We start from the raw sequence: 24,433 nt of genomic DNA on the forward strand, positions 1-24,433 counted from the left end.
CCCGCCGTGCCCACGGTGGCGGCCGGTTCCGGTGCTGCAGCATCACCGGACCGGAGGGGTAGAAGGGGACCACGGGCCGGGGCTGCACTGGGAGCCCCACGGAGCCCCAGCGTGGGCCCCCCCATCCCCCGCGCGGCGGGACTTCCGCGTGGGGCCGCAGGGACACGGCCCCGCCGGCGGCTCCTAATTAATGATTAATCAGCGCTCCCCGGGGCCCGGCGCCGGGGCGGGGGGGAGGGGGTGCGCGGCCCGGCGCCGCCGCTGCGGGGGAGGGAAGGGAGGGCACGGGAAGGTTCTGCCACGGGGGGAGGGCAGGGCCGGTTCCCCGCTCACTCGTGGGATACGGGGGGGTAATGAGGGGGTGCCCTGTGCCAAGCTGGGCATGAGGTTACCTGGAAATGTGAGGGCATCTGCAAGGTGGAGGGAGTGTATGTGTGTGCATACAAGGGGAGCTGTGAGTGTGTAAGGAGCGTGTAAGGAGTGTGTAAGGGTGAGGGTGCGTGAGCGGGGCTGTGGTTGTGTCAGGGGTGTATAACGGGGTGCGTGCAAGGACTGTGTGTATGGAGGTGGGGGCGGTGTGTGTAAGGGTTGTACATGTGTAAAGGTGTGTGTGCAAGGGGCGAGTGCACGTGTGTGTGCAAGGGAGCGTGTATGAAAGTGTGTGGGATGTGGATGAGGGAGCTGTGTGCCCCTGCGAGTGTCTGGGTGTGTGCAAAGGGTGTGTGTGCGAGGGCTGTGTGTGCACCTGCACCTGCACCTGTGTGCACGCCCGCTGTACCTAAGGGGCGCACAGGTGTGTGAACACGAGAAGCCGTGTGTTTGCACATAAATATAGAGGGGGTTATATGTGAGTGCATAACGGGGCTGCCTGAGTGTGCAAGGGAGTGTGTACGTACAAGAGCGTGCAAACGTGCAAGGAGGGTCGGCATGTTCAATATCTGTGTGTGCGGCATGAAAACGTGTGTGCAATGGTTTGTGTTCGTGTGCGTGTGCAGGGGGATGTGTGTGCGTGCAGGGGGAGTGTGCAAGGCGGTGGGTGCGTGCCAAGAGTCTGCAGGGGGATTTGTGTGCGTGTGAACACAGATGTGTGTGCAACACGCGTGTGTCGGGTGTGCAATGTGTGCGTGAGCAAGGGAGCAGCGGGATGTGCGCGGAGAGGGTGTGCAGGGGGAAGGCACTGGGGGCACTGGGGTGGGCGTGCAAATGACACATTCGGGGGGGGACTGTGAGGACACGGGGGGCCCGGCCGCGCGTGTCCCCGCTGTCCCCGCCATGTCGGTGCGTGTGTTCGTGTCCGTGCGCGTGTGCGCAGCCCCGGGGGTGCGAGTCCGCCCCCACCGCTCCGGGCCGTACCGGGCCGTTCCCGCCGCCGCCGCTGCGCCTTTAAGGCCGCCGGCCGGGAGCGCCCGGGAGCGGATCCGGGCGGGGGGGGGGGGAGGGGGGGCGGGCACCGGCCGGGGCGGGCCGGGGCTGCGCGGCCGCGACCGGGACCGGGACCGGGGCCGCCACCGCCACCGGGGGCCCGGCCTGGGCGCGGGATGGGGCGGCGGGGACGCGACGCGGCCGCCGTGTAGGAGCGGGCGGCGGCGGGGCCGTGGAGGGGCGCGGGGCCCCGCGGGCGGCAGCGCCGGAGGCGGAGGTGAGCGGGGCCGCCCGGGCGCACCGGGAGCGGCGGGAGGGGCGGAGGGGGGGGAGTGGATCAGGGCGGCGGCGGCGTCGGAGATCGGAACCGGGACCGAGATCAGGATCGGGACTGGGACTAGAACTGGGATCAGGGCGGGGGGGCGACACCGGGCCGGGCCCCGGGCGGCGGGAGCGGTGCGGCCCCGGGGGGCTGCGCGGTGCTCGAGGGGGACCGGTGCGGCGGGAGCTGCCGGTGCGGTGGGAGCGTCCGGTGCGGCGGCCGGAGGGCGCTGGTGGGTCCCGGTGTACGGGCCGGGCTCGGCGGAGCTCCCGTGCCCGGAGCGGGGAGGGAGGGAGGGAGGGAGGCGGCGGCCGCCACCGCGGCCGGCCCTTCCCGGTGGCCGTTTTCCACCGCCGCTCGCCCGGGGCAGGGACCGGCTGCCACGTCCCGGCTGGTTCCCGGTGCCCCGGGGCGGCCGTGCCCGTACAGCCCGTTGGCCGTCGTTCAAGACAAACAGGGCCGGGACGCCCGGGTCGGTCCCAGCTTTGTCGCAGGTCGCTGCACCGGGAAGGGCGGGCTCGGGGCGGCCTCGGCAGGGCCACGCACTGGGCACCAGGACACTGGGCACCGGGACAACGGGAACCCAACAGCGGGAACCCAGCGCTGTGCACCAGGATTCTGGTTCCGGGCACCCAGCACCCGGACACTGGGGCACGGCGAACCCAGCACTGGCTGTTCCCACAGGGGCCATGGGGCTAGTGGGAGAGCTGGGACTTGGGCTCTGCATCCCCCAGGGTGGTGGTGGGGACATCAGGACCCTCCACTCCTTGCACGGCCTTGCACCCCCGTGGACACCAGGGCCCCTCCTTGGGTGTCAGGGTGGGGGTCCAAGTGCTGACCCCTCCTTGGTACCCACAGCATGTCGTGGTTCAGCGGCATCCTGGTGCCTAAGGTGGACGAGCGGAAGACGGCATGGGGGGAGCGCAATGGCAAGAAGGGCCCTCGGCCCCGAGCCGGCCTCTGTGGCCCCCGCTACATGAGCTGCCTGCAGGACCCTGAGATGGAGCGGGGTGCGGGACCCCCGCGGGGGCTGCGCTGCACTTGGCAGGAGGATCATTACGGCAAGAAGGGGCCCACGGGCGACCTGGGACTCAAATCCGTGGACGCGAGCTTGGAGGATGGCGAGGCCAAGGCGCCGAAGGGAGCAGGGGGACATGGGGGGCGGCCATCGGCCGGCGAGTGCTGGCGGCGACTGCTCCAGGTTTTCCGCTCCAAACGCTTCCAGTCGGCCAAACTGGAGCGGCTTTACCAGCGCTACTTCTTCCAGATGAACCAGAGCAGCCTGACGGTGCTGATGGGAGTGCTGGTGCTGGTTTGTGGGGTGATGCTGCTCTTCCTCTGCCTGCCCGGTGCCCCGCACGTTCCGGCGGCCGCCGCGCTGGCCGGTGCCACGGCCCTGTTCCTGCTCCTCATGGTGCTGTGCAGTCGCAGCGCCTTCCCCCAGGACTACATGTGGGTGGTGAGCTACGTGGTGCTGGGGCTGCTGGCCGGGGTACAGGCGCTGGGGACAGTGGCCGTGGCTCCCCGAAGCGCGGCCGAGGGCGTTTGGTGGAGCGTCTTTTTCATCTACATCACCTACACGCTGCTACCTGTGCGGATGCGGGCGGCCGTGCTGGCCGGGGTCCTGCTCTCTGCCCTGCACCTCGCCATTGCCTGGCACCGCAACGCTGCCGACCCCTTCCTCTGGAAGCAGGTAGGGACACACCTGGGATGGCCTGAGCCTGGGGGTTCCCGCTCACCTGCAGGTGGGACCTCCCGTTCTTGAATCCTGCTCTGCAAATTTGGGATTTTTTGGCACTTGTTGTTTCTGCTGGTGGAAAGTTCTAGATTCAGGAGGGGCCCCTTGGCTACCCGGAGATAGGAGGCCTGGAGGGAAGGTCCCAGGCTGGGGTCCTGTGGTGGGACTGGGGGTCTTTACAGTGCCAGAGCCCCAGGGGGACAGGGGGCCCCTCATCCAGGCACAGACCCACCATTGTGGGCTGCACCAGGAGGAGGGGGCACCCACAAAGCCCCTGTTGTAGGGCTTGCGGAAACCCTCGAGGAGGGACGCGAGTCCAGGGCACGGGGGCAGGGAAGTGGCTGTCACCCAGGAAGGCTGGGACACTGCCAGTGTCCCCTGTCCTGCCCCTCTGAGGTGGTGGGTGCTCCCAGTGGGGTGCTGCTTGCACAGGGGCTGCACAGGGGTCCCCCATCCCTAGGGCCCCGTGTTCCCAGCCCCAGCAGCTCCCCCTCCTTGAGCAGAGCAATTCGTCACCCGTCACCCTCGCCCTGCCTGGCCAGGGCCTGGGCCACGTGCTGTCCCCGCGGGGCACAGGCCGAGGAGCACAATGACATGCAAGGCCAGCGGGTCACGGGAGGGGCCACCCCCCTGGGAAGGGTTCACCCGTTCAGGGTAGGAGCAATGGGGCTCTAGGGGATGCGATGGGGCCGGGGAGGGGATGGGAGGCCTCTGCTCCCAGTGTCCCAGTGTGCTGGAGCGCTATAAATAGCCCTGGCCTCGGTCCCAGGGGATGGGAATGGGGGGAAACCGCAGCTCCCTCCGCAGTCATCTCCGCTCTTTGACTTCCTCTGCTTCCCGAGGGCGTCCCCATGACCCCCACGCTCCGGGCCCCCGTGCAACCCCTGGCCTCAGGTTCCTGTATCCTCATATCCCCCCTGCTCTGCTTTTCTACATCCCCATGTTCCCCTGCCTTGGCTCTCCAGGTCCTCCACATTCAGCCTACGCACGTCCTCTGTGTCCCCAAGTCCCCTCTGGCACCCTACCTTGTGTCCCAGGCCGCTGTGATTCCCCTACCCTGTGTCCCCTTTGCCCACCTGTGTCCCCAGGTCCCTGCATCCCCTGTTCCTTGGTTTCTCACAGCCTCAAGTCCCCCATGTCCCTGCAGCCCCCTTGCCCTTTTTTCCCATGTCCTTTGGTTTCCCACATCCCCCCGACCCTATCCCCTGCATCTCCATATCCCTGCATCCTCCCTGCCCTGTGTCCCAGAACCTCCATGTCCCCCTGCCTTGAGCCCCCATGTTCCCATAGCCACATCCCTCTCTTTGCAGCCCTCTCTTCTCCCCTTAGCAGCACCCACCATAGCAAAGCCAAGGTTCTGTGGTGCAGAGGAGGGTGGCAGAGCTGCCTGGGGGTGCCCAGGTGGTCACACTGAGCCCACCTCCCCCTCAGCTCAGCGCCAATGCCCTGATCTTCCTCTGCACCAACGTGGTGGGGGTCTGCACCCACTACCCTGCTGAGGTGTCGCAGCGCCAGGCCTTCCAGGAGACCCGTGGCTACATCCAGGCACGCCTGCACCTCCAGCGGGAGAACCGGCAGCAGGTGGGATAAGGGATCCCGGGGGTCCCTGTGCTGGGCTGGGGGTCCATCAGCACCCCAGCCCTGCTGACAGGACTGCTCTGGCTGCAGGAGCGGCTGCTGCTGTCAGTGCTGCCACAGCACGTGGCTATGGAGATGAAGGAGGACATCAACACCAAGAAGGAGGACATGATGTTCCACAAGATCTACATTCAGAAGCATGACAATGTCAGGTACTGTGCGGACAGGGGTGCAAGCAAGGTTTGGGGGAGGCACCACCAGGGGAAGGTGTCTGGGTGTCTGGGGCAGTGTGTCGGCCATCTCCAGCCTGTGCTCTTCCTCCTGGCAGCATCCTCTTCGCAGACATCGAGGGCTTCACCAGCCTGGCCTCGCAGTGCACGGCCCAGGAGCTGGTGATGACGCTCAATGAGCTCTTCGCCCGCTTTGACAAGCTGGCTGCGGTGAGTAGAGGGGCTGGGGGACTTTGGGGGGGTCCTGGAGCCCTTCTAACCTGTTTGTGCCCCCCAGGAGAACCACTGCCTGCGCATCAAGATCCTGGGGGACTGCTACTACTGCGTGTCGGGGCTGCCGGAGGCGCGTGGGGACCACGCTCACTGCTGTGTGGAGATGGGCGTTGACATGATCGAGGCCATCTCGTGAGTGGGGCAGACCCAGGGGCTGTGCCCGTCCCCAGTGCCACCACAGCTTGGGGGGGCTGCAATTTCCCCAGTTTTGGGAAGTCCCAGGTGCTGCCACAGCTTGGGGGATGGTTCCCATTCCTGGTGCTGGCACATCCCCAGTACTCGTCAGTCTGGGTCACAGGGGTGCCATGGGGGGTGCCATAGGGTGCTTGGGGGTACCTGGGTGTGACATGATGCCTTGGGTGCCTGTGAGTCCAGTGATGTTTTGGGCTGTCTTGGGGTGCTGTGGTGCCTGGGAATCCTGAAAGGCCGTGGGGTGCCTTGGGGTGCCTGGGAGTGCTGTGTGGTGTCTGGAGATGCCATGGTGCCAATGGGGCGCTGTGGTGCCTGCTGCAAGGCCAAGGGTTGCTTGGGGATGCCTCAAGGCACCTGGGGGGGCATGGAGTGCCTGGGGGTGACTCAGTGCTGGTCCCATTCGCAGGCTAGTGCGTGAGGTGACGGGGGTGAACGTGAACATGCGTGTGGGCATCCACAGTGGGCGCGTTCACTGCGGCGTCCTGGGGCTGCGCAAGTGGCAGTTCGATGTCTGGTCCAACGATGTCACCCTCGCCAACCACATGGAAGCGGGTGGCAAAGCTGGGTGAGCTAGGATGGGGCGGCTGGGCTGGGGTCTGGGGTGGAGGCGCTGGGCAGGGAGGGCTCAGCACCTTCATCTCCCCATCCCCAGGCGCATCCACATCACCTGGGCAACGCTGCAGTACCTGAACGGGGACTATGAGGTGGAGCCGGGCCACGGGGGCGAGCGCAACGCCTACCTCAAGGAGCACAACATCGAGACCTTCCTCATTGTGGGCTGCAGCCAGAAGCGCGTGAGTTTGGGGTCGTCCAGGGGGCAGCAGGGCCGTGGGAAAGCTGGGGTCACCCCCTCATGGCCATGTCCCCCTGCAGAAGGAGGAGAAAGCCATCCTGGCCAAGCTGCAGCGCACTCGCGCCAACTCCACCGAGGGGCTGGTGCCACGCTGGGTGCCCGAGCGCTCCTTCTCCCGCACCAAGGACTCCAAGGCCTTCCGGCAGATGGTGAGCAGCCCTGGGGAGGGCATTGGGCACGGGGCACTCTCACCATGGTGCTATCAGCCACTTGCTGCCCTTCCGTGGCTGTCGGTGGCTTCCTCAGCCCTGCCTGCAGCCCTTGTGGCTTCCTCCTGCTGCCCGCAGGCCTCAGGGAGTTCCTGCGTGGCCCCTGGTGCTCAGCAGACCTTGGAGGTCCTCCTTGTTCTCACCAGTCCTGGACACCCTCAGGGGTCTCCCATCCTCACTGGTGTTAGACATTCCCCCTAGACCCCTGCCACCTCCCTCCCTGAGATCCTCTTGTCCTTGCCAAGAACTCTTGGGACCCCCTCTGCCCCGCTTATCCCTGGAACTCTGTTCCCTATCCTGGTGATCCTAGGGGATGTCCCATGTCCTTGTCATTCATGAGGGTCACCCCCATCTGTGCCAGTGTCTCTGACACCTCCGTTTCCCTTGTGTCTCCCAGGGCATCGATGACTCCAGCAAGGACAAGTAAGTGTTCCCATGCTAGGCTGCTGGGGGGTTGTGACCAGCCCCTCCCTGGGGCAGAGCTGGGAGCCTGGGAGCGTGCTGACCCCCCTCATTTCCCAGCCGTGGTGCCCAGGAGGCCCTCAACCCCGAGGACGAGGTGGATGAGTTCCTGAGCCGGGCCATTGATGCCCGCAGCATCGACCAGCTCCGCAAAGACCACGTCAAGAAGTTCCTGCTCACCTTCCAGACCCCTGAGCTGGAGAAGAAGGTGGGGGAGAGCCTCTCTTCCCCTTGTTCTGGACCCACCATTCTGTCTGTCTCTTGAAGTCCAGTCTGCCCTAGCCCCATCAGTATCTTTGTCCTCCCATCTCTCCTCCTTCCCTCGGGGTTTTCTCTATGCTGGTTTCATGGTTCTTCCACCTTCTCAACCTCATCCCCTCCATTCCATCCCCTGGAGTCTCCCCCGGCCCCTCTCATCCCCTGAGGGCCCCTCCCTGCATCCCATTTCCTGCATTGCTGGAGTCACCCCTGTCCCCTTCCATCCCATGCCCCAGGGTGCTCCTGCCCCCTTTTCCTCACCCTCTGGGGTCCCGCCCCTCCCTCCATCCCAATCCTTGCTTCCCCTGCATCCCTGTTCCCCTCTATCCCATCCTTTGGGGTTGCCCCTGTCCTCCTGCACCCCATCCTCTGGGATGTCCCCAGTCCCCCTTCATCTGCATCCCTTGGGGTCCTCCCATTTCCCTCCATCCTGTCCCTCAGGTTCCCTCCGTTCTCCTCCACCCCATTCACTGGTGTCCCCTCACTCCCGCCTCCATTCTTCCTCTGGGGTTCCTGGGGTCCCCCCTCTATCCATCCAACCTTCCCCTGTCCCCTCAGTACTCCAAGAAGGTTGATGACCGTTTTGGTGGCTACGTGGCCTGTACTCTCGTCGTCTTCTGCTTCATCTGCTGCCTCCAGATCCTGGTGTTCCCCCAGTAAGTGCCACAGCCCCCCCAATTACCAGCTCTGATCCCCCAATCCCCTGACTCACCTCCCACCTCTCCCCAGCTCCTCGCTGATGCTCGGGGTCTATGTCAGCATCTTCATCCTCCTTGCTGCCATCCTCTTCATCTGTGCCATCTACTCCTGCGTCACTGTGAGTACCTGAGGACTGGGAGGGTTTTTGGAGGGCTCGGCCATGCCTGACAGGCTCCTTGGTGCCCCCCTAGCTCTTCCCCGCCGTCCTGCAGCAGCTCTCCCGCAGCATCGTCCAGTCCCGCGCCCGCAGCACCGCCATCGCCGTCTTCACCATCCTCCTCGTCTTCATTGCTGCCTTCGTCAACATGGTAGGGTCGTGGGGGACTGGGGGGGTTTTGGGGGGCTGTGGGGAGCTGCAGGACACCGGCTCACCCCTCTGGCACCCCCAGTTCTCCTGCAGCCGTGTGGCCCTGCGAGACTGCGCTGCCCGTGAGCTCAATGTCACCCCCGGGTCCGTGGGGCCCTGCCAGCTCCGTGCCCTCAACTTCTCCCTGGGCACCCCCGTGGGCTCCTGCCATGGTGACGGGCTGGCCTGTGACTTCCCCGAGGTGAGCGCCTGGGCATGGGGTTGGGCTCCCACAGGGGGCCCTGCGGGTGCCAAGTCCTCCCTGGGTGCTGGCAGAGGGTTGCCGTGGGTGTAATGTCTCCAGGAACGCTGGCATGGATCTCTGTAGGCACTGTGTCCCCCAGGGTGCTGGCACAGGGTCCCTGAGGGTATGGGGTCCCTGCAGACACTGTGTCCCTAAGGATACTGGCAGTTCAGAGGGTTCAGTGTCCCCCAGAGTGCTGGCTCTGGGTCCCCATGGGTGCAGGGTGCCAGCACAGGGTCCCCACACACACGGGGTGCTGGCACAGGTCGCTTGGGTCCAAGGTCCTCAGCGGGTGCTGGCACTGAGCCCTTGAGGTTCCTCGGTGCTGGCACAGTGTCCCCAGGGGTGCAAGGTCCCTGTGGGCGTGGGGTGGTGCTGGGATTCCTGGGGTGCTGCAGGGTTCCCAAGGGTGCCATCTAGTGTTCCCAAGGTGCTGCAGGGGTTCCTGGAATGCTGTCTGGGGTGCTGCAGGAGTTCCTGGGGTCCCAGCTCGTGTTCCCAAGGTGTCATTCAGGGTTCCTGGGCGCCATCCGGGGATCTTGGGGTGCTTCAGGAGTCCTGTGGTGCCGGCTGGTGTTCCCAAGGCTCCCGGGGTGCCCCCTGGGGCTCCCAGTGTGCTGCAGAGGTTACTAGGTTGCCATCAGGGATTTCCAAGAGTGCACCCCAGTATTCTCAGGAGTACCTGCTAGGGTTCCCAGGGTGCCATCCAGCATTCCAGAGGTGCTATCCAGGGTTCCTGGAATGCCAGTCCTGGTTCCTGGGGTGTCATCTGGGGTTCTCAGGGTGCTGCAAAGATCCCAAGGGTGCCATCCCGTGTTCCTGGGGTGCTGATGCATCCCATCATGTCCCCCCCCAGTACTTCAGCTACAGTGTAGTGCTGAGCCTGCTCGCCTGCTCCGTCTTCCTGCACATCAGTAGTATCGGGAAGCTGCTGCTCATGGTGGCCATCGAGGCCACATTCCTGCTGCTGGTGGAAGGGCCTCATGCAGCCCTCTTTGACAACGCTGACCTGCTGGTCCTGGCCAATGCCCTGTAAGTGCCCCTAGTCCCTCAGAGGTCGCCACCTCAGACCCATGTCCTCACCCCACTGACCCCTGGCTCTTGTCCCCACAGGCCCTCCTCCTTCAATGTGACCCAGGGAGAGTGGTGAGTGGGAAACTGGAGCCAGTGGGGACCTGGGCGTAGGGGGGTGAAGGTGGGCAGAAGCAGGAGGGTCCCTGGGGTGCTGCAGCATTGGGAAGTGAGTACGGCCTCAGGGTCTCTGGTATGGGTTCAACTTTGGGGTCTGGGTGCAAATTTGGGGCTCCTTTGAGTGAGTGAGTGGATTTTTGAGGTCTACCATGCAGATTTAGGGTTCTTGGGATGGAAAGGTGAATGTTTGGGGTCTGGATGCAGGTTTGGGGTCCTTGAAGCGGGTTAGTGCATCTTGGGAGTCTGGGTGCAGGTTTTAGGTCAAGTGGGTGAGTGGGTGAATGTTTGCAGTTGGGTGCACGTTTGGGATTCCCCTGGGTAGGTGAGTGGAACTTTGGGGTCTGGGTGTAGTTTGGGATCCCTTTGTGGGCAGGGGCTGGTCCCTCAGCCTGTCTCAGGGGTCCTGGGGTTCCTGCAGCCCGGCGGAGGGGAAGGTGGCCCTGCGCTACGTGACCCCCGTGGTCCTGGCCGTGTTCGCGCTCGCCCTGTACCTGCATGCACAGCAGGTCGAGTCCACTGCCCGCCTCGACTTCCTCTGGAAGCTCCAGGTACAACCGAGGTGTGGGGGGGCTGGGAACAAACCTTTTCCTGCATCCTGAGACTGGGACCGACCCCCTCCCTGTACCCCAGAACCGAGGTGGTTGTGGGACCGGGACTGACCCTGCTCCCTGGGATTGGGGTCATTATAGGATAGGAGCTGACTTTCCCCCGCTCCCTGGGATTAGGAGGACTGTGGGGCTGGAACCAACCCCCTCCTTGCACCCTGGGACCAGGACTGACCCTTTCCTGCACTCCAGCACTGGGGCAGTCAAGGGACAGGGATCAATCCAGGGCCAGGACCAACTCCCTCCCCACGTCCTGACATGAGGGTAGCTGTAGGGCTGAGAGTGACCTTTTCCCTGCACCCCAGCACTGAGGCGACCATGGGGATGGGACCAACCCCCTCCCCACACCCTGATGCTGGGGTGGCTGTGGGGTCCTGTGGCAGTTCCCACCTGGGTCTGTGCCCACAGGCAACGGGTGAGAAGGAGGAGATGGAGGAGCTCCAGGCCTACAACCGGCGGCTGCTGCACAACATCCTGCCCAAGGACGTGGCCGCGCACTTTCTGGCACGGGAGCGGCGCAACGACGAGCTCTACTACCAGTCCTGCGAGTGTGTGGCCGTCATGTTCGCCTCCATCAGCAACTTCTCCGAGTTCTATGTGGAGCTGGAGGCCAACAACGAGGGTGTGGAGTGTCTGCGGCTGCTCAACGAGATCATCGCCGACTTTGATGAGGTGCTGGGGTGGAGAAGGGGCGAGGGGAGGGGGTGCAGTGGATGCGGTTCATGGGGAGGGGGCGCATGGAGGTGAAGTGCACAGGGATGGGGTGTAGTGGATGCGGTTCATGGGGAGGGGGTGCATGGAGGTGAAGTGCACAGGGATGGGGTGTAGTGGATGGGGTTCATGGGGAGGGGGTGCATGGAGGTGAAGTGCACAGGGATGGGGTGTAGTGGATGGGGTTCATGGGAAGGGGGTGCATGGAGGCAAAGTGTGCAGAGAGGAGGTGTAATGGATGGGGTTCATGGGGTGCTGGAGAGGCTGTGGAGTATCGTGGATGAGGCTGTGGTCCAGGGAGTGTGGTCATGGGGTGCTGGAAAGTGAGGGTGAGGTACAGGATGTACTCCATCCTTGGAGAAGCCATAGAGCAGCTTTCATGGAGCCACAGGAACGGGTGCAGGGCCATGCTGAGAGGCTGTGGAGCAGCATGGATAAGGTACACAAGTATGGGGTGCTGGAGAGGCTGTGGAACACCAAGTTTGAGGACAGGGTACAGGAGATTGTGTGCACGGGGTGCTGGAGAAGCTGTGGAGCACCATGGATGAGGATGGGGTGCAGGGGATGCAGACACAGGTTGTGGGAGAGGCTGTGGAGCACCATGAATGAGGTGCAAGAGGATGATATGCACAAGATATGGAGAGCCTGCAGAGCACCATGTTTGGGGACAGGGTGCAGGAGAGGTTGTGAAATGCCACGGAGGAGATTGGGATGCAGGGAATGTGGTCATGGGGTGCTGGAGAGGCTGTGGAGCAGCATTTGTGGAGCAGCACAGTGCAGGAGGAGCTGGAAAAGCCATGGAACAGCATTAAGGGAGCCACAGGACAGGATGCAGGATTTGAGGTGCCCGTCACCCTGTCGAGGTGCTGTGGGGGTGACCCTACCCCGTCCCCCCAGATCATCAGTGAGCAGAAGTACCGGCAGCTGGAGAAGATCAAGACCATTGGCAGTACCTACATGGCAGCCTCAGGGCTCAACGCGGCCACCTACGACCGCGAGGGCCGGAGCCACATCGCGGCACTGGCCGACTACGCCATGCACCTCATGGAGCAGATGAAGTACATCAATGAGCACTCCTTCAACAACTTCCAGATGAAGATCGGTGAGCCCCTGCACACCCCACCCCTCTGCACTTCCAGTCATCCCATGCTGTTGTTCATGGCTTTGTGCTCAGAGGCTTTTGCAGCCCTTTTTCCTCTCACCCTCCCCTTTCCCAATCACCTCCTCTTTTTCCCCGTCATACTCCATTTTCCTCTCTTACACCCCTTTTTTTCTCCTTTCCTGCCTTTTTATCCTTTTGGCACCTGATTTATCTACCTCACCCCTTCCTTTTCCACTCTCCCCTCTCACCCCTCTTTTCCCCATCACTCTCTCCTTTTCCAATCTTACCCCCATCCCTTCTTTTCCCCCCTTATCCCTCTTTCCCCCCTTCTCCACTCCCCTTTTCCCCCCTCACCTCCACTTTTTCTCCCTTCACACTCTTCCCCGTTACTCTCTCCTTTTCCAATCTCACCCCTCCACCCCTTCTTTTCCCCCTTCACTTCTCTTTTCCCGTTTTCCCCTTCCCTCTCCCCATTTCCCCGAGTGTGGGGGTCATCCCTGACTTTTAACTGTGTCCCCCCCAGGCCTGAACATGGGCCCAGTGGTCGCAGGGGTCATTGGGGCTCGCAAGCCCCAGTATGACATTTGGGGCAACACCGTCAACGTCTCGAGCCGCATGGACAGCACCGGGGTCCCCGACCGCATCCAGGTCAGTCCGGGGTGGGAGGGGCACAGGACACCCGCCCAGAGACCCCCAAGGACCCCCCTCACTCCCGTATCCCCCCTCCAGGTGACAACGGACCTGTACCAGGTGCTGGCGGCCAAGGGCTACGTGTTGGAGTGCCGGGGGCTGGTCAAGGTCAAGGGCAAGGGGGAGATGACCACCTACTTCCTCAATGCGGGCCCTGGGGGTAGTTAGGGGGGTCCCCATGGTGTCCCCCCACACCGGGGACTCCCCCAGCCTGTGCCGACCTCAGGCAAAAAAAAAAAGGAAAAATCCCCAAATCCACGTATTTAAAAAAATAAAAGGGAGAAATGGACACAAGGGAGGTGGTTGGGGGGTGTGGGGAGGTAATCCTGTGTCCCCCCTCCGCAGGTGTTTTTAGGGGGTGTTTCCCAGCCCTGCACCGGGGTGTTTTTTTAGGGGGGGGGTCATGGTAACCCCCATCCCTTTGCTGAAACCCCCCATGTGCCAAAGAGGGGAGATGGGACCCCCCCCAGGGAAAGGGACTGCAGGGGGTTTTGGGGGCAGGGGGGTGCCCAGCCCCCTCCATGTGCCAAATTGAAGTGCCGCCTGCGGGGGGTGGGGAGGCGCAGGCCCAGCATCTCCGCAGCCCCCTCACCCCCCGGGGGTCCCAGCTCCCTCCGGGGGGGCTGTGGCGGGGAGGGGGGGGCAGACCCTCCCCCTTTTAAATGCAAAAAAACCTAATGAAGTGACTTTTTTTTCTTTTTTTTTTTTTTTCTTCTTTTTGAAGCAGTTTTGGGGCGGGGGGGCTCAGCCCAGGGGGAGCGTGGGGGGCACTGGCCCCCTCACCCCAGCGCAGACCTGAGGTACTTTGTCCTTCGTGTGTACAGATAAATTATATATAAAACACTTTGGATACGAGCTGTGGCCTGGACTGTGGGGCGGAAGGGTTGGGAGGGGCCCCGGGGTCCCACGTGGGGGAAAACACCGGGATCTCGGTGAGGAGGGGTCCCGGTGCGAGGGGGTCCTGGTGAGGAGGGGTCCTGGTAAGGGAAAGGGGGTGAGGAGTCAGGTGGGGGATACAGGCAACGTCTTGAGGTGCGGAGGGCTGCGGGACCCCGAATCTTGGAGGGGTGAGGGGATCCCGCTGCCCCGGGATGAGGGTAGAAACATACCGGAGTCCCGGGGGTGAAATACACTGAGGTGAGGAGGGGGTCTCGGAGTGCAGGGACACACCGGTACCCCGAGGCTCCTCGCGTGTCAGTGCTTAGAAGTTCCGGTAAGGGGGAGCTGAGAAAAAAGTGGTGGGGCCACAGGGACCGCCCCGAGGTGCGGGAGCGTCACGAGACCCCCGGAAATCCGCGCCCCTCACGGCCTGAGGGGAAACGCAGGAGGCGCCTCACCGGGCGGGGCGTGGCCTGTCCGTAAGGGGGCGTGGCCTCACTCATTCCCCGCCCCCTCAACGATTCCTCCCTGCTTTGGAATGCTCGCGCCTCCAACGGCTCCCCCCGTGCCCGCCCACTCGGCGCCTGACGTCAGCGCGTCGCCGCGCTGCGTGCGCACGCCGCGTCCCCCGCGCGGGCGCAGAGCCGCCATGGAGGCCTCGGCGGGCGGCGGCGGCGCCGGGCCCGGGCGCCGCTGGTACTTCAGCCGCGAGCAGCTGGAGCGGAGCCCCTCTCGTCGCGCCGGCCTCGACCCCGACAAGGAGCTCTCGTACCGACAGCAGGCGGCCAACCTGCTACAGGACATGGGGCAGCGCCTCAACGTGTATCCGGCCGCGCTAGGCCGCGCTAGGCCGCGGGTGGGAGTGGGGCGGAGCGGGCAGAGCGGGGAGGGGGGAGAGCCGGGAGCGGGTGAGGAGAGAGCCGGGAGCCGGTACGGAAAGTGCCGGGAGCGATTGCGGGGAGAGCCGAGTCTTGTGGGGATTGAGGAGAGCCCGGCCCCGGGACGGGGAGATCAGGGCTAGAGTGTCGGGAAGGCCCGAGCCGGCTCCCGGAGCAGGGAAAGCCGAGCCCGTTTTTGGTTCGGGAAATCCCATTTCGAGCTCAGGGAAAGCTGTGCCGGCGTGTTGGAAAGGCTTGGGAAGGCCTGGCCGGCCCGGGAGCGGGGAGAGCTGTGCCGGGGTGCTTGGAAGGGAGCGGCAGGCCCGCCCCGGGTGCGCCATGCCCGTTTTGGGATCGAGGAGATTTCGGGAGGGGGGAAGGCCGTGCCGGGATGCAGGGAAAGGAAGACACAGCCAGACCGGGAGCAGGGAGAGCCGAGCCCTTTTCGGGATCGCGGAAATCCCGTTTCGCGAGCAAGGAAAACCGCGTTGGTGTGTTGGGAAGGCCCGGCCTAGGAGTGGGGAGAGCTGAGCGCATTTTGGAATTGAGGAAATCCGGTTAGAGGTGTGGAAAAAGCTGTAGTTGGGTGTTGTGAAGGCTCGGTAAGACTCGGCCCACGAGTGCTCGGGAAAGCCAATCCTGTTTTAGGACCAAGGAGACCCCTAAAAGGATTTCGGGAGCTGGGAGAGCTGTGCCAGGTTGCCAGAAAGGACGGTCCAGGGAACAGGAAGAGCTCAGCCTGTTTGGGGTCGAGGGAGCTCATTCTGGGAGCCGGGAGAGCTCTCCTGGGGTGTCAGGAGAGCTCAGCTTGGGAACGGGGAGCACCGAGCCTGTTCTGGGATCGAGGAGAGTCTGTTTCAGGAGTGGGGAGAGCTGCGCTGGGATGCAGGGAAGGCATGCCCTGGAATGAGGAGAGCCTGTCCTGTCCTAGTGGTGTTGGCCTGTGGGGTCTGTTCCAGTGGCTCCCCTGGGCTCGCCTGGGGGTCTCTGCACTTTTCCTTAACCCTGTTCCCAGCTCCCAGCTCACCATCAACACAGCCATTGTGTACATGCATCGCTTCTACATGGTGCAGTCCTTCACCCAGTTCCACAGGAATGTAAGTGCTGGGCTCTGGGGGGTAGGGGGTGCTGGGAACCCCCCACATTCACTCCTGCTGCTGCCTGGGAGGGGGACTCACCTGGGAGGAGGTTTGGGAAGGGAGAGAGACCCTTTTCTCTCTCCTGGTGGTGGTCAGACTTGAACAGCCTTCGTTTCCTGAAGGAATATTGAGAATCCACCTGATCTCTTTGCTTTAATCCTGAATTTAATGGCATTTTAAGAAAACAGAGCGTTTTCCTCCACAGTCCGTGGTGCCAGCAGCGCTTTTCCTGGCAGCCAAGGTGGAGGAGCAGCCCCGGAAGCTGGAGCATGTCATCAAGGTGGCACATGCCTGTCTGCACCCCCAGGAGCCTCTGCTGGACACCAAGAGTGAGGTAAGTGTGGGGATGGAGCCTTGGGATGTGCTGTGAGTGCTGGAGGCCCAAGGAGTGGGAATGGCATCTGGAATTGTGTGGCTCTGGCAGCTCCTTGACCCTCTCGAGGTGCTCAGGGGCAGCTTCTCAATCCAACCTCTCCTGCTGCAGAGAGATTTGGGCTCCCCCACTCTGTGCAAAGCCTCTTCTCTTCTGCTGCACGCCTGGATCCAGGTGTGCTGTGTGCCAGTGTCCCTGGAGTGCTGCCGAGGAGGGTGTGGAGCAGAGGAGCTCCACTGTGGGAGCAGTTTGTCCTGACACGTGTCTCAGTGGGTTAAAAACATTGCTGATCCCTCATCTCTCCAGACAGCCCCTTTTACCTGGAGCTGAGCAATGAGTACTGCTGGAAGGGGCAGCTTTTTCCAGGGAAACTTGGCAGAAAATTAAAAAAAAAAAAAAAAGGCAGGAAAAGCAGCTGATTCCTGCACTGCTTGTGTGCCACCCCAGGAGTGTGGGGGACCAGCACTCAGGCGCCCCCCAAACACTCTGATCCCTCTTTCTTGGAATCTCCAGATGGTTTGGGTTGGAAGGACCGTAAATCCCATCCCATTTCACCCACGTGCCATGGGCAGGGACATTTTGCACTTGCCCAGCTTGCTCTGAGCTTCATCCGGCCTGGCCTTGAACACTTCCAGTCCCCCCGTGCAGGGAGATTCCCATTTTTGCCCCGGCCAGAAGGGTGTTAGGAATGTGCAGGCTTGATCCGAGTGCCTCTCCGTGAGTAACCTGCCTGTCCTCTCAACCCCAGGCTTACCTGCAACAAGCCCAAGACCTGGTCATTCTAGAGAGCATAATCCTACAGACCCTGGGTAAGTTCCTCGAAGCGGCCGGACTGCCACACGAATCCCAGAGCCAGGAGAATTCCACAGGCTGGAGAGCCTCACCCCTTCCACAGAGTCCACACAACAAACTCTGTTTTTCAGCCCGACTCCTGTTTTAACATCAGTTTTTCAGGTGTAACTTGAGCCAGGCTTAATGCTGAGAGATTTAAGTGTGGTTTGTCTCTTTGTTTTTTTGTTTTTTTTTTCCCTAAAAAAAAAGCAGGATTTGTGCTGCTTGGACACCGGCCCTTGTCCTGGGTTGTGCTTTCCAGCTCAATCGTAGGATCATGGAATGGTTTGGATTTAAAGGGACTTTAAAGACCATCCAATTCCAGGCCATAATGCTCCAGTTCTGTTGCAGGAAGCAGTTTGTACTGAGAGATGTCTTTAAAAAATGGGTTAAAAGTGAATATTTTGATCAAATAATTAAATGGGGGAAAAATCCCCAGAACTCAACAAACCAGGATCATTTGCTGGGTGTTTTTGGGAGTAGGAGTCTCCACGTGGGGCTGTGGCTGGTGGAGCTGGTGCCCTGTTTATTTATCAAATGTCTTGTTAAAACTTGTGCTCACTAACAAATGTTCTGTTTCAGAGGCAGTTTGTAGGTAGATTTTTCCCTCCAAAAAAGCAGGATTATCTTATTCCTGACTGGATTCAGAGCAGACGCCCCATGTCCCTCTTTCAGTAGGGGCAGAGTTGTCCTGGGCCACAAGCCTGTGGCTAAACCAAGCCCAGTTCTGCAACCTCTCAGTTCTCCAGAGGCCTTTTTAAACATCCAGTTCTACCAGAACATTCTGCAGATCTGCTGCACACATGAATCAATTGGAATTCTTTTTTCCCCCCTTTGAAACATAATTCCCAAAGTGAGGAGGAAGCGGGAGCGAGGATTAAACTCAGTTGTCCTCAGTGCTTTAGGCCCATTCAAAGGGAAAACAATCTGCTTCCTCTCAGCTTTTTGGGTGAGAGAAATCCCTTGGAGCAGATGCCATTGTCTTCGCCTTCCTCCCAGCTGCTTCAAGAGGCTTTGTCCTGCTATTTTTAAAATCCTTAATAGTTGTTTTGTTTCCAGTGAGGCCTTCAGAAGCTGGGAGGTCTGGCAGCACCAGAGACCTTCTGGGTTTGTAGCTGGAGAACTTGAGGCTTCTGGATACAGGAAAAAAAGGGCTCCTCTATTCCTGCCTGGCTCCAAGCAGGGCTGTAGGAGGGAAGGGGTGCAGGAAATGTGGATCCAGGGCTGTGCTGCTGGTTCTGATGGTTCTTTGTCTGTGTCCTTCCAGGGTTTGAGATCACTATTGACCATCCTCACACCCACGTGGTGAAGTGCACCCAGCTTGTCCGAGGTGAGAGGGAATTGGGAGGAAGATGTGGGGGAGTGTCCAGCTGGGTTTGCTCCAGAGCTTCCCAGAGCCCTGGAATGGGTTGGGTTGAGAGGGCAAGGACAACTTCCACTTGCCCAGGTTGTTCCAGCTTGGCCTTGGACACTTCTAGGGATGGGGCAGCCACGACTTCTCTGGACAATCAGGGCCTCCCTACCCTCACAGGGAGGCATTTCTTCCCAATATTCCATCTAAATCTCACTTTTTCCAAGTGAAAAACCATTCCCCCTTGTCCTGCCACTCCAGGTCCCCTCCAGAGTCCCACTTCAGCTCTCTTGGAATCTGAAAGGTCACAATGGGGTCACCCCAGAGACTTCTCCAGCCTGAACAATCCCAATTCTCCCAGCTTTTCCTCCCAGGAGAGCTGATCATCCCTCTGATTCTCAAAAGTAGAGGCAGTTTTAGATGGTTCTGGCTATTCTGAACCACACAAAGCTCTCAGTGAGCATCAGTTCCCAAAATCCTTGTGGCTGTGGCCTGCTGGTCTATCTGTGGGCCGCTCATGGTTCTTGCATTAAAATATGATAACATGAAAATATGCAAATAACACCCCTGATTTTTTCTTTTTTTTTTTTTTTTTGCAGCCAGCAAGGACTTGGCACAAACTTCCTATTTCATGGCTACGAACAGGTTATTATTTTATAATTTCATATTTTTATAATTGATTGATGGTTTAACTACTGCCTGTGGCCCCAGAGGCATCGCTCAACCTGGGAGCAGCTGGGAGTACCACAGGAAGAGCTTTAAGAAAGAGTTCCAGCCATTTTTCCTGCCAGCTGCTGGGTACAATGAGCTGGAAAATAAGGCAGATGGGATACTCAGGAGCTTTGCTGCTTATTTGATAGGAATTTAGTTGTGAAAGTTTAAAAAAAAACCCGAAAAAGATGGGGAGGAAAATGAATATATAAATTTTTCCTTGCTTAGTCCTGGGTGTTGGAGAGTTTTCACTCAACAAGGTGCTGTGGAAATTGTTCATGAATATGGTTTGTGCACCAGAAAAGGCTGATTTGGGACATAAATGAAGAAAAATCAACCCCAAGTTTTTTGTATGGGTTGTTTTTCTCCTAAGTTTTCTCTGGAAATTAAAATCAGTCCTGAGTTTTTCATTTGGGTTGTTCTGTCCCTAAATTTTCTCTGGAAAGGAAAATCAGCCCTGGATTCTTTCTCTGATTTGTTTTGTCCCTAAATTTTCACTGCCAGCCTGATGCCAGCACTTTTGTTGGGATTATTTCTAAATTTAATTTCCTGGATTATCAGCTTCAGACAAATCATGGAGTTAACGTTTTGGAACAGACAAAATCGTGGGCATGGAAAACACTGAGATTTTGGGAAATTATGGAGGGAAAAGTGGGTTAGGTGCCAACAGAGGTGAAGCTGCAGGGCTGGAGATGCCTCCAAGCTCTCTCTGGGAATGTCTGGGCACGTGGTTTCCCTTTTCCACCTGGGAGGTGTTCCCTGCTCACCTTCACTGTTTGTTGAAGGTGTTTCGGGCTCCAAAGGGCGCCCTGTGGATTTCCGGCCTCGGGAATGTGGTGTTGGTGATGTTTGGGTAAACACAACCCTGGAACTTGTTTTATCCCTGCAGCAAGAATTTCAAAGCCGTGGGATTAGGAGTTAAGGCTGTAATTGAGGGAAATCCAGGCAGAAAGTGTGAAGACGAGCCTCAGTTTTGCCTGAGAGAGCCAGTTCTGGGATGAACTGGATTTATCCTTGCGTTCCCTTTGGTTTTGTTCTGGCATTGTTATGGGGCAGAGTTGAGGCTCTTTGTTATCCTCGAGTTTGCTCTGCCAAGGCTCTGAATTTCCTGGGTTTGACGTCTCTGGATAAACCCAATATCCATGAAACTTGAAGATTTTTGGCTGTAGATGTCAAACTTCAGCCTCTCCACTTTTCACTGATGGAAAAATGTTGAATAGGGTGGTGAGGAGATGGTGCCACGTGGGCAAATCCCACACTCAAGACTTGCTCCCGTGTTTCCTTAAGCTCTGGTGTTCCTGCAGGATCCTCGTAGTCCCTCAGTTCTCCTGGTCCTGGTGCTGTCCACACCTCCCAGCACTCATGGCCATGTGGAAAATCAATTTATTAATGAAAATATTTGATAGATCACCTGGCTCAGGTTCTCCTGAGTCACTCCAGCATAAAGCATATACCTAAAAATCCTTTGGGAAAGGATTCCTAGACCTTCCAGACCCTTCCTAAAGCTGAAAATGGCAGGTTTGCTCCTTGAATGCCATCCAGGAGTTGTGCTTGGAAGCTTCTCCCCAAAGCAGGGGTGGGGCTGGCAGGTGACCCCAGGACTGACTTTCATCCTTGGAGATCCCAATTTTCCTGTAGCAAGCCAGTAATGAACAGAGATGGAGGAAATCCCAACTTTGCTGTAGCAAAACAGGGATGAGCAAAAAAAGGACAAGTTTCTCTTCAAGAGCAGAGGTGGGACTGGTCCCCAGTGACTTTCCCCCTTGGAGGGGAATCCCAAATTTCCTGCATCAACGCAGGGATAAACAGGGAAATTGGTGGACGACATCCCAAATTTCCTGTAGTAAACAAGGATGAGTTTCTCCTCAGAGCAGAGGCAGGCTGGTGACCTCAGCACTGTTTTTCCTCCTTTGGAGGAGATCCCAAATTTCCTGTGGCAAAACAGGGATAAGTTTTTCTTCAGAGCACAGGTGGGGCTGGCAGGTCTCCAGTCGCTTCCCCTGTCAGAGAAGCTCCCAAATGACTTCTATAACAAAAACTGGTGGAGGAGAACCCAAATTCCCTGTAGCAAAGCAGGCCCGAACAAGCGGTCGTGAAGCCCCGCTGTGCTGGAGCGGGATGGAGCTGGCTGTGCCTGAGGGTCGTTCTGGGGAGGTCCAGAGGGCCACATTCCCCCCATTTCCCGCGTGGATCTGCAGCTCAGGCGTGGGAGTTGATGGCTTTTTGTTTTCTCTCCCGGTGACGTCAGCCTGCACCTGACCACCTTCAGCCTGCAGTACACCCCGCCCGTTGTGGCCTGCGTCTGTATCCACCTGGCCTGTAAGTGGTCCAACTGGGAGATCCCAGTCTCCACGGACGGGAAGCACTGGTGGGAATACGTTGATGGCACTGTAACTCTGGAGCTCTTAGATGGTAAGTTTGGGAGCGAGGTTTTTATCCCTGCAAAAGGCTCTTAAGTTATTTTGGCATCGCTGGTCCTGGGTCTGATGTTCCAACACCACTTCACGGGCTCCAGGAGTTCAGGGTTTGCTGAGATTTTTCAGGGCAGCAGCAGCTTCTGTAGCACCACAGAGAAAGGAGTTTGAAGTGGTCAGTGATTCCAGTTGTGAGAATTCCCCTCCTGATGCAGCTCCATCCCACCAGTAACTCCATCTGTCAGATGAGGGGGTTGTCCTGATGGACTGGGGCTGCTCTGACCCTCCCGCTTGGTTTTGTGTCTCCTCTGCAGAACTGACTCATGAATTCCTGCAAATCCTTGAGAAAACTCCCAGCCGACTGAAGCGGATCCGGAACTGGCGGGTAAGAACCTCGGACACGGGCTGTGATTCCTTGGAGAATCACAATGCAACACAGCAAGGGAGGGAGTTATGTGTGGAATTGGGATACAGTGTGATACTTGTGGTGTTCGAGTTCATCTGTTGTGAATTAACTTGTAGAGAACTTTGGTTTTCCAGCTGCATTAGCAGCCCTGCTTGCAGGGGTTGGGAATTTTCCCACAAGGAGGGATGGGAGCAAAGTGGATCTATCTCTAAAGAAGACCTTGCACTGTTCTGGTGAGCTGCTTGGATTAAACCAGCTCCATCAGCACCCCAAGTAAACACCCGCTGATTTGTTTAATTCCAGGCCTCTCAAGCAGCCAGGAAATCCAAGACCGACGACCATGGCGATGACGAGAGCCTGTCCGAGCAGACAATTCTCAACATGATCTCCAGGAACAACAGCTCGGACATGAACATCGCTGGGCTCATGAGCATGTCGACATCCTCCACGGCCGGAGCGGGGCCGGCTCTCCCAGCCTCGACCGATTCCCCCGGGGAGCCGAGCACCGCGGATCCGTCCCAGGCAGATCACTGGCATCCCCCGGCCAAGCTGGACATCCACAGGACTAGCGAGAGCGCGTCGGCTGCTGAGCACCCGCAGCAGGATGGTGCTGCCTACCCCAAGCAGGGCACCAAGAACGCACCCTCAGCCAAAGTGTCCCTCAAGGAATACCGGGCCAAGCACGCCGAGGAACTGGCGGCACAGAAGCGGCAGCTGGAAAACATGGAAGCAAACGTGCGCTCCCAGTATGCCTATGCCGCACAGAACCTCCTGGTGCAGCAGCAGCGGGAGAGGGAAGGGCAGCAGGACAGCAACCCCTCCCCGATCGTCCTGAAAATCCCCATTGCAGGGCCAGAGAACCCCGAGCGCCCGCCCGGCGCTGACAAGGGTGACAAAGCTCTCAAGATGAGGATCCCGGCGGTGGGGGGAGGTGGGGAGAGGCCGGTCCCCTCCAAGCAGGAGGAGATCAAGATGCGGATTAAGGTGCCGGGTCCCGGAGACAGACACAGCTCCGCAGATGAGAGCGGTGGGAAGAGCCGGGAGTACAAAGAGAAGCACAAGGGCCACTCATCCAACCACCACCACCACCACCACAACCACCACTCGCACAAACACTTGCACGCCCAGCTCGGCGCCGGCCCCAGCACCGCGGCCAAGCGCCCGGGGGACTCCAAACACAGCGCCCAACCTGGTGCCACCGCCACCCCCCACAAGGGCTACGGGCCTCTCGCCCCCACCCGCAAAAGACCCCTGCCCGAGGAGCCCCCGGCCATGCCCCACGAGCACCAGCCCAAGGTGGGCAAAGTCTCCAAAGGTCCCGGAGTGCCGTTCCCATACGCCCACCTTCCCGGGGCTGCCCATCTCCCTGGGCACAGCTCGGATTTATCCCAGCCCAGCAAAGCTCGGGGCGCCCACAAATCGGACAAGGGGCCTTCGGGGGCCAACGGGCACAACGTCAGCCAGGCCAGTGACTATCAGGACACGGTGAACATGCTGCACTCGCTGCTGAGCGCGCAGGGCATGCAGCCCACCCAGCCCACCGCCTTCGAATTCCACTCATACGAGCTCCTGAACCCCCGGGCTTCCAGCGGCTCCAGAGCTGCCACCAACACGGACAAGCCCCGACCGCCCCCCCTGCCCTCGGAACCGCCCCCCCCGCTGCCTCCCCTCCCCAAATAACCCCCTTTTTACTACTGAGTCTGGAGCCCGAGCCCAAACCTGCAGGGCTTTTCTAAGGGCTTTTTGATCTCCACTGCCTCACGAAGAACTTATTTTATTATAATATAACTTTTATTATTGATATTTAGTTGTTAAAGCTGTGAAAGGATAAGGAACCCTTTCTCTATTCCTCCCTTTCCCCCATAGGCTCCCAGTTAGTGTTGGGCTTTGACCCCCCTCTGGGGAACATGGGGGATATTTAAAATATGTCACAGAAAATTTAAGATGTTTTACAAATAATTTAAGCATTAACTTATATCTTAGTGGTTTGGTTCCTTTTAATTCTGAGGGGCTGTGGCAGAGCTATGGGGGGCTTTTGGGGAGGTTCTATTTGAGGCATTGGTGTTGAGAGGTTCTTGGGGGTTGGAGGGATGTGAGGGGCTGAGGGAATCCCAGGTGATGGGAGCTGTTCTCCCTCCCATGGGTCCTGCTTCCTTGCCCCTGCACCTGTTCTGGTTTGGGATCCGGTCTTCATCCCTTGCTCCCTTCCTGCAGATCCTGGGATTTCCACTGGAAGCCCTTGAGGCACAGGGGTTCTCAGGGGGGCACATTCCCAGTGGGATGTGGGATGAGAAAGTGCCAAGCTGGTTGCGTGGGCAGCATACCCAGGGCAGCTCTTCAGGGAATCACATTGGCATGTGGCTGTTCCCAGCTAAGCTGGAAGTAG

At 59.7% G+C, this 24,433-nt stretch overlaps 2 protein-coding genes across 3 annotated transcripts; both read left to right on the forward strand.

Moving 5' to 3' along the window:
* Positions 1-1,493: 1,493 nt before the first annotated feature.
* ADCY6 (adenylate cyclase 6) lies at positions 1,494-13,920 on the forward strand. Its single transcript, XM_014891853.2, has 22 exons — positions 1,494-1,639; positions 2,543-3,377; positions 4,854-5,003; positions 5,091-5,212; positions 5,329-5,440; positions 5,508-5,635; positions 6,102-6,260; positions 6,348-6,489; positions 6,569-6,697; positions 7,155-7,180; positions 7,280-7,427; positions 8,036-8,133; positions 8,207-8,294; positions 8,368-8,484; positions 8,566-8,724; positions 9,623-9,798; positions 9,880-9,912; positions 10,376-10,505; positions 10,971-11,234; positions 12,171-12,375; positions 12,899-13,023; positions 13,105-13,920. Exons 2-22 carry the CDS (start codon positions 2,544-2,546, stop codon positions 13,231-13,233), a joined length of 3,474 nt encoding a protein of 1,157 aa, XP_014747339.2. The 5' UTR covers positions 1,494-1,639; position 2,543; the 3' UTR covers positions 13,234-13,920.
* Positions 13,921-14,564: 644 nt separating this feature from the next.
* CCNT1 (cyclin T1) lies at positions 14,565-24,022 on the forward strand. Of its 2 annotated transcripts, XM_014891848.2 has the most exons (9): positions 14,565-14,766; positions 15,838-15,919; positions 16,167-16,295; positions 17,083-17,143; positions 18,433-18,495; positions 19,116-19,161; positions 21,476-21,639; positions 21,956-22,026; positions 22,351-24,022. In XM_014891848.2, the coding sequence occupies exons 1-9, from the start codon at positions 14,594-14,596 to the stop codon at positions 23,725-23,727; spliced, it is 2,166 nt and encodes a 721-aa protein (XP_014747334.2). In that variant the 5' UTR covers positions 14,565-14,593; the 3' UTR covers positions 23,728-24,022. The 2 variants fall into 2 exon arrangements, with proteins under 2 accessions (XP_014747334.2, XP_088036977.1); XM_088180851.1 differs by lacking the exons at positions 14,565-14,766; positions 15,838-15,919; positions 17,083-17,143 and having other exon boundaries at positions 16,218-16,295.
* The last annotated feature ends 411 nt before the right edge of the window (positions 24,023-24,433 follow it).

This window comes from Sturnus vulgaris, chromosome 30, assembly GCF_052056855.1.
Source record: "Sturnus vulgaris isolate bStuVul1 chromosome 30, bStuVul1.hap1, whole genome shotgun sequence".
NCBI lineage: Eukaryota > Metazoa > Chordata > Aves > Passeriformes > Sturnidae > Sturnus > Sturnus vulgaris.

Coding starts and splice junctions, on each gene's coding strand:
- ADCY6 (XM_014891853.2), top strand. CDS start 2,544: ATGTCGTGGTTCAGCGGCATCCTGGTGCCTAAGGTGGACGAGCGGAAG. Junction 5,636..6,101: donor GACATGATCGAGGCCATCTC/GTGAGTGGGGCA, acceptor TCCCATTCGCAG/GCTAGTGCGTGAGGTGACGG. Junction 7,181..7,279: donor GATGACTCCAGCAAGGACAA/GTAAGTGTTCCC, acceptor CTCATTTCCCAG/CCGTGGTGCCCAGGAGGCCC.
- CCNT1 (XM_014891848.2), top strand. CDS start 14,594: ATGGAGGCCTCGGCGGGCGGCGGCGGCGCCGGGCCCGGGCGCCGCTGG. Junction 15,920..16,166: donor TCACCCAGTTCCACAGGAAT/GTAAGTGCTGGG, acceptor TTTCCTCCACAG/TCCGTGGTGCCAGCAGCGCT. Junction 17,144..18,432: donor CATAATCCTACAGACCCTGG/GTAAGTTCCTCG, acceptor GTGTCCTTCCAG/GGTTTGAGATCACTATTGAC.